Here is an 18,225-nt window from a genome sequence, read left to right as displayed (position 1 = left end):
TAAAGATCCTGCAGGTGGCAACGAAGATACTGAGTGCCGCAACTAAGACCCAGTGCAACCAAAATAAATAAATATTAAAAAAAAATAATGTGACGGTAGTGTAGAAAGTGTCTGCAACATATTACAGCAAAGTACTCACAGAATAAGCCAAGAGCCCTTGAAAATTGTTAAAATAATTATAACACAAACCCCATTAGGAAAGGGGACTAGCAATAAATAAGACAACCACAGTGGCATGACTGGTGTCCAATAAGATGGAAAACATACATTAGGAGAGTAATGGCAACACCTTAACTGGTGAGCTGTTCCTTTTAACTCAGTTCCACTAGTAAGGATCATAAAAGGGAAGTGTAGAAATGAACTACTACTAAGAGATAATTATATGGCCACCCATGGGAAAACAGTAAAGTTGTTACTGTGGAATGCCAGACAAGTTTTCACTTGGACAGTGTTAAGATATGTTAAAAAAAAAAATTCATTCCCATTTTTTATTTGATGTTTCCAAATATAAAAAAAGTCAAGATTCTTACACCAATTATCTCAAATGAGACCATGCAAAGCAATTTAAAGTGTATACAACAATCATTCCCCCTTCAGTTTTGCTGCTTTATACAACTGTGTGATCAACAGAAAATTGAATGGCATGTGCCTGGTTGGAAAATTTCACCGGTTTACAAAAAAACAAACGAACGAACAAAAACCCAACAACAAACATGCAAGATAGCTGCTACTTTGTGTCTGTGAATCAATTTACAAACTTTTTAAAATTTAGGAGCCACACGGAACTGAAAATTTTTAGCTGCCCAATTTTATCCAACTTCCCCACAGAAAGCACAAATGACAGTCCCAACACTGTAAACTTTGAAGAGTTGAGATAGTAGACACTATTTGTTATCTATAGTAGATTCAACTGTTGAGTCTGCAAATGTAGGCTTTTTTCTCTTAACAGAAATAAATCTCCTTAGGGCCTTTACTCTAATTTTGCTAGGCTGGGTTCCAAAAGAATAGTGAAGAACTCTTCATGTGAAATTTAAAGTGTGACGACTGAAATATTCTGATGCATTATACAAATTTTTGCTAGTTGCATAGTAAAGACAGGTGGTTTGCTAAATGGCACTGAAGAAAACCCGACCCAGTGGCACTACTTAGTCCAAATGTTTCTGACCAAAGAAAATTATACAACAATATTTATAGGCTCACTTTTAAGAAATGGCTGACATTAATACTGTACATATTTTACAAGTCAAATACATAGTCCAAGGGTTTATAAAATAAGTTCATGCATTATTACTTCTAATAATATCATATACAAGATACCCAGCCCTCCCCCCCACCCCCAGTACTTCTGACAACATTTCAGGTGGACACAGTCTTATATACAAAAACAATCCAGTTTCTCTGCTGTGTTAAGTATATAATTTAAAGAAACTTCAGAGATCACTGAGAAAAAAAACTCTTAGTCCATTGAAGATTGATATAAAGTGTCAATCTGTGGGATTTAAAATGTTTCCTTTTAAAAAAACACCCAGAATACATAACCTCTGTACAAAGAAAAATATAAAAATTCTGGATGATCACGTTTGATCACATTACATAATTTAGAATGAAATATCATTGGTTAAAAGTTTTTCTACTTCACTCATTCCTTTGATAGCATTAATTTGTGAACTAATATTTATATTTAGTTCAGCTGCATTTATGGCACACGATCTCATTTTCAAAACAGTGGCACCAATTTTCCTTAAGTGTAACAGCACTCTATTTTTAGCAGCAATTATATTTTTAAAGGTTAACAATTTATAGAAATGTATAACTATGCTTATTTTCTACTTTATATTCCACCAGTTACAATTATTTACAAGAAGCTAACGAATGTCTACATATGGAATCATCTTTCACTTGCCCCACCTCATTTCTGACTTGGTCAGGGTAGTACAGGTGTTCCAGACAAGGTATTTATGTGTTTTAGATGGGATTCTTCGATTTAAGTGAATATAAAGACAAGTGTAAGACAAAGTAATCCTTAATTCAGGTATGTTCCAGTGCCCCAATATTTAGTTATGTGATAAATAGTACCTACTGACCAGCTGTAAAAGATGAGAGGTTCCAAGGTGCCTTAACAATCTAGGTCTGTAACAGCTGAACAAGAAGGCCATTTCACTCAATTGTGATGCAGTCAGCACTGACTGGCATTTAAGGTGGTAACCAGCGAGTTTAACTGAAGAGATGTCACTAAATTAAAAAACTGGAAATATGTTTTTAAAAGCAATTTACATTGAGGGAAATATGGTTCTCATGTATTCTGTGTAAAGAGAGATTATGGATGAAGGGACTTGGCAATGGAGCATGCTGACTCAAATTCCATGAACACAGTTTTCGTGATGTTATGCACTACATGCATTTTGCTTACTGTACCTGCCTAACAATCACCAGCTCTACAGAGTTAAACTTTGTGTTAAAGGACTATTGAGTTTTAGGGGAATTGGCCATATTAGGTAGTTAGGGACATAATACCGGTTGTGAAAATTGAGACAAATGAGTTGACAAATTCCTGAAAATAGGGCCATATAGAAATAGTCCAAATCTGGAATCTATGAATCAAAATTGTGATCCTATGAAACAAGTTTTTGGGTTGATGGGCTGCTTTAATATCAAGAATTACTGTCGTAAATTCCCACAACAGAAGGATTTGTTGAATATGTTAATACTGTGAATGAGAAAACAATTTAGGGGGAAAATATACCCACGAATAAGCTGATCTGACAAAAACCACAGACTGACATCAAATGGACAAAAAACTGAAAAAAAAAAAAAATGCTGTGAAAATGCCAACCAAAATAATAAGGTGGGTGGGCTGGGTGCACAGTTAAGGCATCTAAAAAAAATTCCACATGGCTTTGGCTTATTAAAATATTTTACACTATTTTTTTTTTTTAAAGAAGATTTGAAAGCATCTGAAAACCATGCAGATTGTTTGAAAATCCTGCATGGCAAATTCAGACAGTTTGCAAGCGTCATTCAGATGTTTGCCAAGGATAATAAAGCCTCTGCCCACGAGACTGCACATGGTGGAAGAGGTCCTTCCAATTCTATCTTACACTAGACGGCAGCCCAGAGGTCTGTGCAGCAGTTACAAACAGGGTGTTACTATCTGGAAGGGAAGGGACTGTGGAATTTCCATTGGTTGGAGAACAACCCAGCTTTAGTTTTTCCAGATACTCGGCATGTACAGGCTTATGACACTGGAGAACTTTGATGGCATCTTCTACTTTGAACCACTCTCTCTTTCTTCCTAAAAAACAGTATGAAATTGGTTACTAAAAATAAAAAATAATGAGGTCAATTTTAAAAAGCTATACACTATCAACAATGCCCCCTCAACTGTCTCCACAAATAATGACTATTTTTTTGGGAATGGCTTAGACAACAATATATTGGGGAACAATTTTAAGATAATTCAAATTTGGAGATGTATATATTGATCTTCTCTAGAAAGTAACCCAAAATAATTTAAGATGAAAACTGAATACACATATGTAGTATTTGAATTAAGAGAATTCAGATAGCAAAAGGAAAGGGAATTTACCTATATTAACAGAATCTTCCCAGTCTTCTAATATTTCAGTGACAGTAAGAACATAAACATATGTTCTGTGCTTTCGGTCTTGGTTCTGCTTGAATATAAAAAGAAGAGCTTTTTAATATACAAGAGCTAGCCATATACACATTTTTGAGTGAAAAATTCAGCGTGGCATACATTAGCATAGTCTATTTGCCAACATAGGCAAGTATACTCAGTCATATAACCCAGCATAAAAGTGAGTTTATATGAGACAAAACATTTAAAATGGTGAAATTAGCTCCCAATACTAAATTTTAGCACTTTGATTTCTGTCCATTAGACAATTTTCATAAAGAAAATCTTAAGGTTGGAATGGACTCTATATTAAAAGAACTGCATTCCTGTCATCTTCATCCTAGGTCCTATTCCTGTGGGCTAATCCCAACAGTCTTTTGTGACTATGGAAACTGCTTCCTTTAGGACCTCTGTAGAAGAGCAAATAGCCCCAGTTCCTTTAGAACATGCCTCTTAGAGGGTCACAAGATGCATACAGAGCACAGCCCTATTAACCTAGACCAGGGCCTCTCAACCTTGACCATCTACTTCATCACCTTGACCACCTTCATCAACCTTGACCATGTACTTCATTTCAAAAAAATGAAAATTTTTTTTAAGAGACACTGATTCAGTGAGTCTGAGAGGAAGCCCAAGTATTTAAAAGCTTCCAGGTGAACTATGCACAGCAAAGGTTGAGAATAATACCTAGGATAGTCCATTTCTGGAATGTTATATTGATATTTTAGTCCTGTATGCCCAAACTCAATTTTTAACCATACTAAAACTGCTGCCTAGCCTTGTCTCTAGGTTCAAAATTAAACCCAAGTTGGCCTTAAGATGAAGGGGCTCATCTTCATCTTGATTAAAGTTAGCCTTGTTTGCTATAGTCTAAGACTTTAGATAATTGCCCTATTATTTTTTCTACCACAAATCACCTGAGTAATCCACTCATTCAGTGTCTTCTGTCTGAGAATGAAAGAAAACTCGCACTATGTTTTCCAGTTTAACCAGGAGATGGTGCTATTTAACTGGGTAAAGCAAGTGCTGAATTCTGCAAAATTTTGAATAGTATCTTAAGAACTTTATTCTTAACAATTACTGTATTCTGGAAGTCATCAATTCTATCAAGCGCTGTACAATCAGAATTTTTTCTGAATCCCTGTAAAAGGCTTAAAATTAAAATCTGTAAGGACTGTATTTACATAGTCCTACCAGCAGGACTAAACTAACACTTAAATAGTACCTTGGGGGAAAAAAAAGTCACAATGTGTCTGATATACCATGTATCTAGGTCTGAATTTTGGATGAAAATATATTTGAGAACAGCTTGGGTCTCATGACCTGACCTCATTTCTCCCCACCTTCCATAGAATACCTGCCACTTCCAAATTTCCTCTCCACAAATTCCATTCTGACTTCAGTCATAACAAATTATACAAGAAAATTCTATGCTTCTAGTATCTAGTCTGTGTATCTGAGTTCTGCATCCTCATGGTGTCCTTTCAGGATAAAGTCATTATGTATATCATCCAATGTTACATGCTGAAGGCAAAGGGTACATTTCAAGACTATCCATGAGAGACCTAAGCCCTTAGGTGATATTGAGGATATCACCTCCTAAAAAGTCTATACCTAAACTGTATACAGTGAACCAAGAGGTAAGTCTGTCTATATCAGCCCCACTGTATTGTTATATAAAACAAATTACCACTGTAATAATGCTGTATAAAATTAATGATATATGAAAGTTAAGCAGCTTTTACTTCCCTCCCTCCTAATCCTTATGACTTGCTTGCCTACTGATAGTTTTAGAGGAATGTCTAGTTCAGGCTGCTGGCCTGTTAGGAAGGAAGAAATCATTAATTCTACCATCAGCAAGATGAGGATTACTTTTGTAACTCACCTCAAATATGCCCAGGAGTCTGCCCAATTTTCCTTTGACCCCAGCCTATTAAAAAAAGATGAAATGTAAAATTTTTACCTCTACATAACAAAATTTATATGCAAGTTATTTTCTTTCTATGTGTTACCCTTCCACTGCACAGTCCTGTTCCTTTTACCTAGTACTGTGACACTGGAACTTCAGTGTGTGCCCCATTCAAACCCATACTGCAAACTAACAAACTGGCACATGCTGTCTCCTAGAGGATGCTCATCCCTTAAGACCTGTCTCTAGGAAACCTTTCCAATTATGCACCAACACCCAATGAGAGCCTTACCATTCACTTCTCATTTATGCCCTAAATGCTGTTCAAGTTTTTATGGCACTTGATCTATGCTGTTTTGCCCCTGAGTAAAAGCAAGTTCTATCTCTCATCAGGTGTGAGAAGACAGGCAGGCCAAGTGTGCTCCTGTGCACGTGTATGCCCCTATTTTACTGAACTTTAAGACAAAGCCAGTAAAATAAAAGCAACTGGCTTTTTATTCATTTGAAAAGGAATTGTAGCATATGAGGAATGTCTCTGTGCATTTTTGCTCAGTTAATACAAACCTTGCTCTGGGGCAAGGCCATCATGTTATATGTTGATCACCAATCAGACTTACTGTCTATTTTTACCAGGTAGAAAAAAATATCTGCTTAGCAAAGCACCAGCTGTAGTCACATGCTTTAAAATGTTGAATTAGACAACCAAACAGCACCTGTGGGATCTGCCTGTCTTCTTGCCTTCTCCCCGGTGTACGCAGCAAAGTGCCTTGTTTGTGAATCTCACCCAGAACGTGCTACTCTTCATCTTACCTCTTCATAAACCTCCCTCACGGCAGCACCGCCAGGCTCCTCCTCGGGCTCCATTCCTCCTCCTGGGACGATCCACTGGTCTGGGTACCGACTGCTGCTCACCAACAGCACCTGCACGATCGACATAATCGTAAAACTCCAGCCCCAGAGCACTATGGACATTAACATTCATTTTTCCATGCTACACAGCAGAGTTGGCATTTCAACAGAAACTGTATGACCCACAAAGCCTAAAACACTGTTTGGCCTTTACAGGAAACTCTGCAAATCTGGGTCAAGAACAGCATTAAGACTGAAATGTGCACACACTTAGAAAACAAACAAACAAAAACAAACACTATTATCACAGAGTAGTATCCTATTAGTTCACTTTTTAATGGTATCTGAAACAGGAAATATATATTCATCCTGTAAGTGAAAATTTGTGTGCTAGGTATAGGTTGGAATTCACCGAAGTTGGGGGGGTGGGGAAAGGCTATGATAAATAACCAAATAATGTTCATGAAGGTAACGTCTTGACCAACTTGAACAAAAATGTCTGCAAAATTACCTTAGTATACTGCCTTCAAGTAAATGCAAAGAATTCTCACCAGAAATTAATCAACTGAGAGCAAAGCTTGATCCCCAATGCAGGTTCTGGTTTTCTGACACTGTGCCAGCTGTCTGCCCAGCTTCCTCCCTACTGCCAGAGGAACGGATGGCCCTCAGGAGTTCACAGCCAGCCCAGAATTCACCTACTTGAGTAAGCTGCCAGAACTCAACCTTCCCCAAATGGAAAGTTCCAGGTTGACAGTAGTAGTTTAGCAAGTCCCATCTTTCCCCCAAACCTCTAAAACAGGGTTGGAAGATGAGGGAACACCTGTTCAGGTGCACAATCCCCCTCAACTTGAAAAAAAGCAGCACACCTTTGCCTATGGACACACCATCACCACAGAGCAGTGGATCAACTAATGCTCCAGTGATCTGAGCTCTGTTTCTCTCATTCTTGATCTGGATAGGACTCTACTGCTCCTACCAGCATCACTCCTCCAAGTATATAACTGGCAGAACAGTGGCAAGTCCAGAGAAAGCACTGTAAATTAACACAACAGTTGATAAAGCCTTAGCTAATGTACTAATGGCTGACATTGAGGGAACCACCAAGTCCAAATATAGCAATTTTGGTAAAGTAAAATGTAAGACAGCCTTAAATTTAAGCTTTCTTAAGTATTAGCAAATAGGGCTTATGTATCAAAATTAGAAACTAAAGAGCCAGAGTAAACAAATCTAGCAAGAACTAGAAAGCACAGGTTTCAACTTGAAGATGTTTATAACTCTACTAATCATAACCAAGATATGTTTCATTCCTTGATGCACATGGTGATGGGTACCAGTGTCGTCCTCTGTAAAAAGAAGTAACTATCCTTTCAAGACTGTTGAGTGTTAGTGAGTATTAAATACCTTAGATCCTAGACTAAATACTCACGGTTGGCCATTACTAGCTCTTCTGCTTTCCCACCAATTGAGTTGAATTAGCCTACCAAGACAAGCTTGTTGGGACGTCCCTGGTGGCGCAGTGGTTAAGAATCCACTTGCCAATGCAAGGGACACGGGTTCGATCCCGGTCTGGGAAGATCCCACATACCGCGGAGCAACTAAGCCTGTGTGCCACACACTTTTTAATGGTGCCTGCGCTCTAGAGGTCGCGAGCCATAACTACTGGGCCCCCAAGCCACAGATACTGAAGCCCGTGCGCCTAGAGCCTGTGCTCTGCAACAAGAGAAGCCACCGCAATGAGAAGCCAGCACACAGCAACAAAGAGTAGCTCCTGCTCTCCACAACTAGAGAAAGCCTGAGCGCAACAAAGACCCAACCCAGCAAAAAATAAATAAATTAAAAAAAAAAAAAAGATAAGCTTGCTCCCCAAATTTTGCCAGTTGTACTTGTTTTTATAATTACTGAGAGTTAATGATAAATGACAGCAGGAAGGAATTATCAAAAAAGGGTCTGCAAAGGCTCATTAAAAATGTGTTATTAAAAATTGCTATCAAGGACTTCCCTGGTGACGCAGTGGTTAAGAATCTGCCTGCCAATGCAGGGGACACGGGTTCGAGCCCTGGTCCGGGAAGATCCCACATGCCGCGGAGCAACTAAGTCTGTGTGCCACAACTACTGAGCCCGCGTGCTGCAACTACTGAAGCCTGCACACCTAGAGCCCATGCTCTGCAACAAGAGAAGCTACTGCAACGAGAAGCCCACACACAGCACGGAGAGTAGCCCTCGCTTGCTGAAACTAGAGAAAGCCTGCATGCAGCAACGAAGACCCAACACAGCCAAAAATAAATAATAAAAATAAATAAATTTAAAAAAAATTGCTATCAAATTAAGTATGGATGAGATACTAAAAAAAGACTAAAAGAAGGAAATTTTAAAAATCCAGAAAGTTAAAATTCTACTCTGTACAAAGTGAACTGCAAATCAGATTTCACCTTTGTATTTTATTCAAAAACGAGACTTGCCAAGAATCTATGGTATTCAAAGACTTTGACCCTATATCAAGACTGGCAAATGAATGTAAGTTTTTAAGTTAAAACAAAAATGTTTAAGGTACCAAAGTGTTATATCTTACATCAAGGGAAAAGTAAATGGTAACCACCAGTCCTGACCACAGAGTTGGAAGCCTCTTTTCCTGGTTACTAGGCATGAGTTAGGGATAATCTGGTTTCTATTATCTGAACAAAATTCTTACTACACAATGCTGCGCTCTCTAAGCAACCTCCCTGATTACCTTCATAATGCAACAGGACAGTGCAGGTGGCTAGCCGCCAGAAAAGTACATCTTCATTTAGTAAATAGGGAGTTTCAAAACCATCAATATTTATAATGGTTGAGTTCTGAAAAAATGGAATTCAGTGTCCTATATCTAGGTCAATGACTATTATGTTCCTATTTGACCAAGACAGTCTTTAAGAACTAAATTACATAAGGTTAATAACGTTGAAAAACAATTAGTACAGTCTGTGCCTGTTTTTGAACTAACACTTAAGCTTCTGATTTAAAACCAAATCTTTATCTACAGGATATTATTATCATATGACTAAGCTTCTCTTCCAAATGATTTAGCTGAAATCAAGAACTTATGATGCTGCAAGAGTCTCTTGAGGTTCCAAAGTGATTAAATTTGATTAAACCATTAACTTCAAATGTATCTTTTCAAAAAATGGTCAATTTAAAATGAGTAATACCTAAGGTATACCATCTAAATGTTTAGATGATCAGCATCTAAACAACTAACTTAAGAGATCTGATAACGAGCCTTTGGTGATGGTACAGATTTGGAAACCAGTATGTTATTAAGTACTTGCCTACTCTTCCTGAGTACTTTATTTGGAGTTCAAATGAGGTCAAAGGCTACATGGGGGGTGGGGGGGAAGGAGGATGGTGATTAAGAAAGAGCAAGAACTGAGGGATATACTCCACAGGCAAGAGTAAACAGAATTATGGCAGAGGTCTGCCAGGGTAGAAGAAACAAATCTGAACACCATAAGCAGAAACAAGGACAATTAAAACCCCTTCTACACATTGGAATAATCGAAACCTATAGAACCATATCACAAAGCATTATTATTCAATATCTCCCTCTCACCCCCTGCAAAGCCATCTAAACATTCTATAACATCCCCAATGTACTAGATCTATAATGTAGCTTTAGCATGCTAACTAATGCTCTAAGAATGGTGTTACTAAAAACAAACAAAAAATTCTAGAGAAAAGGGTTCTCAGACTATCCACTTCCATCTATACTTTGTCTCAAAATAATGCTTATCACAATTTTTAAATTCTATGGTTGCATTAACCTTTACAAACTTCTCCTTTCTTCCCTCAGACTACCAAAAAGAATCCATAATTTTACAGGCTCCAAAATCCTAGGTTGACTCTTAGACGTCTGTGATGCAAAATCTGAGAGAAAGTGGTGAAATTTGCTGGAGGTTAAAACAATCTACACTGTAAGGAAGTGAGAGAGAGTGAAGGGAGTGGGGATAAGGTGTAAAAGACAAAAGGAATGAGGGTACAGAGCAGTTGCTATGAAGTAAGTCTACTGATATTTGCCACTAAACATATATATGGATATGAATATATTTATACTTATATATTACCGTTATTTATTAAGGAAATGACCAATGCTTAAAAAAAAGAACGGTATTACTGAAGTAACAAAAGATAGGTTACAAAAGCTTATTCAGTAAGAGGATACATCAACAGCTGACAAATCTATACATGATCATTCACAGGTTTTAAATTCCCTTTCAACTACTTTTCTAGGTATATAAGATTTTATGCACCCAACAAGTTGACAGTCTGTCACCACATTAGTGACAAGATGACAAAGATGAAAGTAGACATTTTAACCTTCCAGATAAGCCAGAGCTGAGACCAAAGGAAAGATTTATAAAAAGGAGGCTAGTTCACCCACCAAGTTGCAGAGTTGGACTTGAATCACACTCAAACCCCAAAGCCAATGGCATTAGAGTGGTGAAAAGTGAAGACACTTCTTCCCCGATTCAACCTGACCACCTTCATATCAGCATTCCTCCTACTATACTATCAGACCTTACCCCTCTTCATGTACTGGGCAATTATCAGAATAAAACACTATTCACCTGGCATTGTTGAGAAGTCATTTCTCACATTTGTCTTTTTCTTAGATACCTAATGTTTTAAGATTTGGAACAGAAGTATTCCTCACTTTTAGTAGCAACAGTATAGTGATAGTGGTCCACTTGGAACCAGTCCTGAGTCTTGCTGGACAAAGCTTTGTCTGTGAATTGGAATAACCTATAATATACATTCTATACCCTATACTGCCCAAGTCCTCCTCACTGGGGATGTGTAAAAGCGTGTAAACCAGAAAACGCTGTTCAATGTCTATATAATGCAGTCACGCCCTCAGAGGCTGCAACATGGGATTGTTAGTTCCCTACACCAAGGGGCCCCAAATTGCCCTTCGTGTTTCAGCTTTTACCCTTAGAATCGCTCTGGGTCATGGCCTGCCGCCGTGAACAACTAGTCACTACAAACTACCGCTTCTTTCCTAGAAAAAACAAAGCTATCCAGAGAACCCCTCAAGTGATCCCTAAATCTAAGAATGAAGAATTTTATTTTGTGAATTGTAGCTATTTAGAAGCTGTTTTGGGGTTGTTGTTCTTTCTTCCCACATTATCATGAACAAGGATAGCATCAATGGTTAAAACTAGCTCTACTGTACTTAACTGTTTCATAGGCATTTAGCCAAAATTAGGCCCGCAGCATATTAGGAACACCTACTACACACATATACATTTTAAAAGATAGTAAGTTACAACAATAGTTATTATATCCACTAACCACTACCAACTATTACTAAGCAAACTAGTACTACTTTTTTGGGCTATAGAGGCAGAGTGCTATAAGAAGATCAGAAATAACAGCGCATTGTGTTGAAAATGTGTTTAACCCAAATTAGATTATATGGATTGGTAGATAACGCTAAGTTGGGCTGACCATGACTTTTTCTCCTAGCATGTTAATGTTTTGAAGTGATGAGGTAAACTTTTACAAAATTAGAGAAAGCCTTGGCAATATACCAAAATCGTAAGAATAAAAACAGATGCAAATCATACAGAAGTGCCTTCCCTTGAAGGAAGTGGCTGGTTGAGTAGGCTAAGTAGCCCTTCTCTAGGTCTGGGAGAGCTGCAGGCACAGATGAAGAGGGTTGGTGACATTTCCCTGGATTTAGAAAAGGCTACCTTTGGATAGTTAATTCTCATGAAAGTGGTTTCCATTTGAAGTATCTTCAAGGACTTAAATCTCTGAGGAAGTAAGAGTGCCAGAATATATGTCTGAAAAGGACTGTTGACCCTAGGGGTTAAAATGCTAGTAGAGAGAAGTATTAATATTACTTAGTTTTTGTTTATTAGAGCTCTGGTTTTAGAGTTCCATAGGTTTTGAGACTCTACTCTTCCCAGCAACTCTTAGTTTTAGTGCATGATTTTGCAGAATGCAGACATTTTGGGAACATACATTCTGCATTGAGATTCTACTATCTGTAGAATGCAGCCCCTGGCTCAGGGAGCTTAAAAGTTAATTGGAACAAAAAGTCCAAATGGAAGTTCTTAAGACTCTTTGTCTATGTTTCCCACTTGCAACTGTGCCTGGATTCCACCCAGGATCAAGTCATTTCTATTTCTCTCTTTAGAATTCTAGCCTATTTGGTGCCAGATCATTCTCAAACTTGAATACATCTAAAATCGAAATTTTCCTTTTCAAAAGTAAGAGTTCCTTTCTTGCCTAGCAACTCCTTAACCTTACATTTAAGGTGCTCTTTGTTTTTCAGCCATTATTTGTTCTATGCTATCCTAAGCTGCAGCTTAACTAGACCACAGCCCCAAGTCTTGCTCTGTTTGTGATGCTTGGTTCTTCCTTTCCCACTCACTGAAATCCAACTCCAAATGACTCACATTGAATCTTAAGCCTGCAGTACCTGATGGTACTTTTAACCTTATTTTATTTCCTTTTTATCAGTCATTTGTCTAACCTCCTGCTGTAGAGCATGTGCCTTACGAGGTGACACTTTTCATCTTTGCATCCCTGTTCCAACTATCATATATGCAAATATGTTCAATGGAATCCATTTCGGGTTACCTTTTGTGAATGTATTGTCCACTTTCACTGCACAAACTGAGTATCCCAGCTACTCTATGGAACACTTAACTTGTTGCCTTGACTGGAAGCCCAACTGTCAAAAGTAAGGGTGGTTCCCCACAGAAATAACTAGCTGGAGAGAGGATCAAGTGACATGAGTTTTAGAAATAAAGGGGCTCAAAATGATCTGCGAGCTTCTGTGACTTCAGGACAAGTTACTTCTGCTGCCTAATTTCTTCCTATACAAACGCTAATGCTTATTATTTAGCTCACAGGGCAGAAAGAGATACAATGGGAAAATACATAAAACCACCCCCAAAATAATAAAGACTCCTGCTGTTAGAACATCTTTCCTTCCTACAATAACCTATTCTAAAGTAAGGTCTACTGAGAACCCCTTCAGTACAGACAGCCAGACTAGAACACTGCATAGCTTTTGAGGGTCAAACGGCAATTACTATTTTATTTCAACTTATATTCTATAAACACAACTACAGAAATGAAGATCTTGAAGATCTAAACCAGACATTAAAGCTGGCTGTGCATTATTTAGAGAATTCCAGAGCCTTCCCTCAGAGCATATTCTCTAACAAACCGATTCACTTGGTTTCACAACCTCCAGGTTGTCAAAGTTTTATGTAATGAACTTATTTATCTACTAAATTCTCCAAATCTTGCTCTTTACTTCATTTTATAACGGCACTGGTCTCTTGAGTCGACCAGAGGCTAGGAATTTAGCATTTATTACAGTAGAAACAATTTCAAAGCACAAAAACAACTCATTTATTTGCTAAGGTTAACTTCTGAAGCTCTCCTCAGACTTTGCTTTACCATTCACACAATACAGATCATTTCAATTTCCTCCATTTCCCATATCTTCCCCTGGGAACTTTTGTTTTACAAAGCCTGAATTCCAAGTTCACGTTATGGGCAAAGACTTCAAGCTCTACTTCGGAAAGTCTTCCAAGCTCAGCCTCACAAAATCTCACTCATTCAAGCAAATCTCGTGTGCCCAGTCGCTAGAGGCTGAGCCCTGTGCTAAGAGCCCAGCATCAGGAGTAGGGACCCGATGCTGAATTCCGACTCTACCACTTCCTAATTATGTCATTTTGGGCAAAGTACTTATGCTCTGCAACTGTCTCCTCACCTATAAACCTGCTCTAAGAGGATTAAATGTAACAAACTTAAAGGTCTTCAGGCAGTACCCAGCACCTAGTAAGCACCCAACTAAGAAAATAATTACACAATAGGGAGCCAATCAGGTAAGATTCTTGACCTATCTTGATCACTTCTGGCTACTGTATTATTTTATATTCAAAGTTTGCTTTGTCCTAACATGGTCCTTCCTTCAAGGACCTTCTAATCTTTTTAACAGAATGCACTTAAAGCTGCTGACTTTGTAAATGCTAAAACATTTCCCTCTCTACTTTCTGGTTCTCCTAAATAGGCCCAGTTCAAAGACAACCAATTTCCCATGAAAACTCATTTGGAATTTAAGTTTAAACCACTTAGAGACCCCCAACGGAGCACCAGATCAGCACGAAAGGGCTTGGTTCTTTTCAAAAAATAAAGGCAAGACAAGAGTTTGAAGAGCACCATTCTGAGGCACTTTGATCTTTGTTAGCATAGTAAGAACAACTAAGCCACTGAAGTACGCTATGTCATACTCACCCTAACTACAGGGACTAGCAATAAGGAAGCCATTAAATTCTCGTCTCAGCTTTAAGCCTGTAATTTTATTGGACATAATTGGTATGGAAGTAGAACTAAGAATGTTATAGCTTTCCCTGTCTAACCATTTTACAGTGGCAATGCTAAAAGATTTTCATCCCGCTACCAATTGAATATTATTGCTCTATGGAAATTTAAAGCAGTGAACCATTTTTAAATTAAATAAATGTAACAAATAAATAAAAACTGTTCTCCAGGAAACCTCACGGCCTATCAACCCAATGCTGATGGGTGAATTACAGAAACCGACTGCTGCTTCCTTCTTAGAACACGACTGCTTCTCTCCAGACGTCAAGCCAACATAGCAAAGAAGCTCTGATAAACATGCAGAGAGCTAGAGATTACTGTCTGAAAATGGCAACTTTGCCCAACTCTAGTCCATCTTCTCCCTTCTGGTGTGACTCCACATTTTCACTACCCATCATTCTATAGCCAGAAAACTTTCCAAGAGTAGGCCCTCTTTTAAAAAAAAATCAAGTATAAATATGCCAAGTGCTTGTAGTAAAGGATCCACTTGAAGTGGAAATGACAGAACTAGATCTAAAGAGTTTTTATTTTAAAGCACGGGACTGGATATTCCATAATCATGCCTACATTTATCTGAAACCGCAAACTGCTGTACAGGGGAGGAAATGTAACAGAGGCAGAAGGGCTTGGGCTGCAACACTCACGCCATTGCTACCCTCGTTACAACTCAAGGTTTTATCTCGCTTCACGCTCAGTTCGCAGGTAAAGTGGTGACTCCCCTAGGCGGGACCTAGACGGGCCCGGGACCTTCCCGGGGGCCAGAAGGCGTCTCGGCCTCCTGTCCCTAACCACGACCCAGTGGAGAGCATAGGGCTGGGCGAGCCCCTTTGTTTCCACAATCAACCCAGAGAAAGGAAGGAAGGCGGGAGGGAGGGAGGGAGAGAAGGAGGGAGTGGGGCTAATCCTTTCCAGCCCTGGGGCCAGACGGAGGGTCGCTGGGAAGGGGATGCAGAAAGGGAAGGGCAAGGGCAAGGACCCTCCTACTCCTGCCAGCCCGACACCCACCCCCAACCCCGCCCCGGCGCCCCCGAGCGCGCTGACCGCCCTCACCTCGTCATCCTGCTCGCCTCCGGAAGCACAGGGCACGCAGCCCGCTTCTTGAAGCCCTCGCGGTCATAGGTCCGCGTCTGGTTGGGCTTGAACTTCATCATAGAGACGGGCTCTTGCTGCCGCTGCTGCTCCGGCCGCCGCCGCGGGGGCCTGGCCGCCGCCACCCGGCCGGGGAGTGGGGGCGAGGGCGAGTCGGGGAGCAAGAAGGCGAGGCGGCGGCGCGGGGAAGGGCAGCGAGGCCGGGTCAGTCCCGGAGCCGGCGGCCGTCCGACGCGGTGCAGGGCGCGAGCGCCGGTCACTGGAGCCCGGGTGCCGGGGAGGAAGCGCCGCCTCTGCACGGGCGTCCGCCGCTCTCCATGGAGCCCGCCGCCCGCTCGCCTCCGCTCTCTCCTGCTGCTGCAGCCGCCGCCACCGCCGCCGCCGCCGCCGCCGGAGAAAAAGCGAGGCTCGAGGATCGCGCCACGAGGAGACAACGGCAGGAACTGGCGCCGACTGGCAGCAGCGCCGCGGCAGCTTCGCACCGCCCCCTCCGCCCTATTTAGGCGACCCGCGCACGCCCCGCCCCCCCCCCCAGGGCGCGCCGCACTGCGCGCGCCTTCCGCGCCTGCGTGCCGAGACGGCCTGCGGCGGGGGAGGGGCGGTGGGGACGGTTTGCCTCGGCTTTCAGGCTGCTGGGCTTCGTCGGGGCCGGAGGGTTAGAGCTGCAGCTCGGCGTGGGAGACCGGGCTCCAAAATGCCAGCGAAGGGACAGAGCAAAGACCCTTACCTCCTGTTTATAAATCCCGTTATTTTCTCTGTGAGGGTCTTAAATAGCCTCTCCGCGAGAGGGGGTCTAACCACATACCTCCTCAGCAAAAGTCGCTCCCTGGTCAGAAAATGCCTGGCGGCGTCCGCCGCGATGGCAGTCTCCGCAGTGACTGTGTACACGTCCAGAGAGCGCCCGTCAAGTGCGGGGACAGAAGAGAGTGGAGGCCTGGAAAGGTGAAGACGTTGGTTAAGAGGTTTTACCGTTTCTGTTTTGCAGGGGCAGGGAGAAGGGCCATATTTCCTTTTTGTTTTTCAGTCTTGGTTGGGGGTAGCGTCGCTTGTATTCTCTCAAGAGTCACTCAAGCTTAAAACGTTTGTTGAAGCCCTGGATAACGTCTCTCACTTTGTCCCACCCTCCAGAATGCATTCATTAATGCCGGCAATGGCTAATATCTCCTAAGTGTATCTCATGCTGAGTTAACAGGCACAGCCAGGTGCTGGGGTCACAACGCTAAATAGAGTGGAATGTCTGCTCTCTAGGGGCTACAGTCTCTCGGGGACTTGGGACAGACAACTTTTACGTTTTCATGCAAGCGCCAAGATGGGAGCCAGGAGGCCTGTCTTAGTGTTAAGGAAGGTGGTAAGGAAGCTCAGGGGAGCCCCTCACCCCCTCCATCCTGTCCTGTCCACAGAGCCCGGGCCGCTTAGGTCCAGCCCCATTTAACAGTTCAGTCTTCATTCCTGGAGGGCCTACTGAGTGCCAGGCGCTGGCATCTAAAACCAGCCCCTGCCGTGCCAGGAACGTAGGCACCTGAGAGCAGACAGTCAATCACACAAGTACATGTAAAACGACAAATGTGACAAGGTCTCAGGTGGTAGAGGGTTTTATGGGGAGATTTGACCAGATCTGCAAGTCAGAGAAGGCAGCAGGGCAGGAGCTGAGGCTGAAGGAGGAGTAGGAGCTAAATAGACTGGGAGCCAGGTGAAGTTTTAAGGCTGGGGGAACTGGGACTTACGCGAAGTCCAGAGGAGGAGGGAGTGAGGAGAGTTTGTAGAAATGAAAGAAAAAGGCCAGTGTGCCTGCACCATGGGTGTGGGGAGGTGGGTTCCACCTCTGGCCCAGGGAACTGTGAGGGCTGACCGTTCAGAGCCTGGGGGCCCTTGGAGAGCTCAAAGTGGGCATTGGTCTTCTTTTTCTAGGCTCTGACCTCCTTTAGGTTAAGGACTGTTGCATCTAACTCATCTTCTTGCCCTCAGAGCCTAGCAGCTGCAAGTTTGTACAATGACTTAATGTTGAATAAGTGATTTAAGAAATGAGATTTTTACCAAGGTGCAATTGGAAACCTTATCAAGTCTGTGCAGAGACATTTTCTAAGCCTTAGCTTTCTTAAAGAAACCACTTGAAGTTTATTTCCAGAGTTACAAACAGGGATAGAGCGCAGCTAGTTAGGGACACCAGTACAGCTAATATGCAAATATTATTTTTAGATAATTGGATCAAATTGATAAAGTGATAGTCTCACTGTAGTCTTTTTAAGCGACGAGGAAGATTACGTTTCTCTTTGCTTAAAACTCTTCAAAGGTCTGGCTTCTAGTTGGCGTTCACTAAATGCTGATTGACTGAATGTTGGTTCACTCAAGTCCTTCCTGTTTT

General features: G+C 41.2%; 1 protein-coding gene across 4 annotated transcripts; it reads right to left on the bottom strand.

The window, feature by feature from the left end:
• Positions 1 to 466: 466 nt before the first annotated feature.
• On the bottom strand, positions 467 to 16,330 carry NUDT4 (nudix hydrolase 4). Of its 4 annotated transcripts, none has more exons than XM_036866064.1 (6): positions 15,854 to 16,330; positions 14,522 to 14,523; positions 6,357 to 6,492; positions 5,523 to 5,567; positions 3,587 to 3,674; positions 475 to 3,292 (listed from the first exon to the last, which is right to left on the bottom strand). In XM_036866064.1, exons 1-6 carry the CDS (start codon positions 15,923 to 15,925, stop codon positions 3,090 to 3,092), a joined length of 546 nt encoding a protein of 181 aa, XP_036721959.1. In that variant the 5' UTR covers positions 15,926 to 16,330; the 3' UTR covers positions 475 to 3,089. The 4 variants fall into 4 exon arrangements, with proteins under 4 accessions (XP_036721957.1, XP_036721959.1, XP_036721960.1 ...); XM_036866065.1 differs by having other exon boundaries at positions 3,587 to 3,671; positions 15,854 to 16,328; XM_036866062.1 differs by lacking the exon at positions 14,522 to 14,523 and having other exon boundaries at positions 467 to 3,292; positions 6,357 to 6,467; positions 15,825 to 16,324.
• Between the last annotated feature and the right edge of the window lie 1,895 nt (positions 16,331 to 18,225).

Source organism: Balaenoptera musculus, chromosome 10 (genome assembly GCF_009873245.2).
Source record: "Balaenoptera musculus isolate JJ_BM4_2016_0621 chromosome 10, mBalMus1.pri.v3, whole genome shotgun sequence".
Classification (NCBI taxonomy): Eukaryota; Metazoa; Chordata; class Mammalia; order Artiodactyla; family Balaenopteridae; genus Balaenoptera; species Balaenoptera musculus.
The sequence above is the reverse complement of the archived record's forward strand: the minus strand, read 5'-3'. Positions and strand labels throughout refer to the sequence as shown.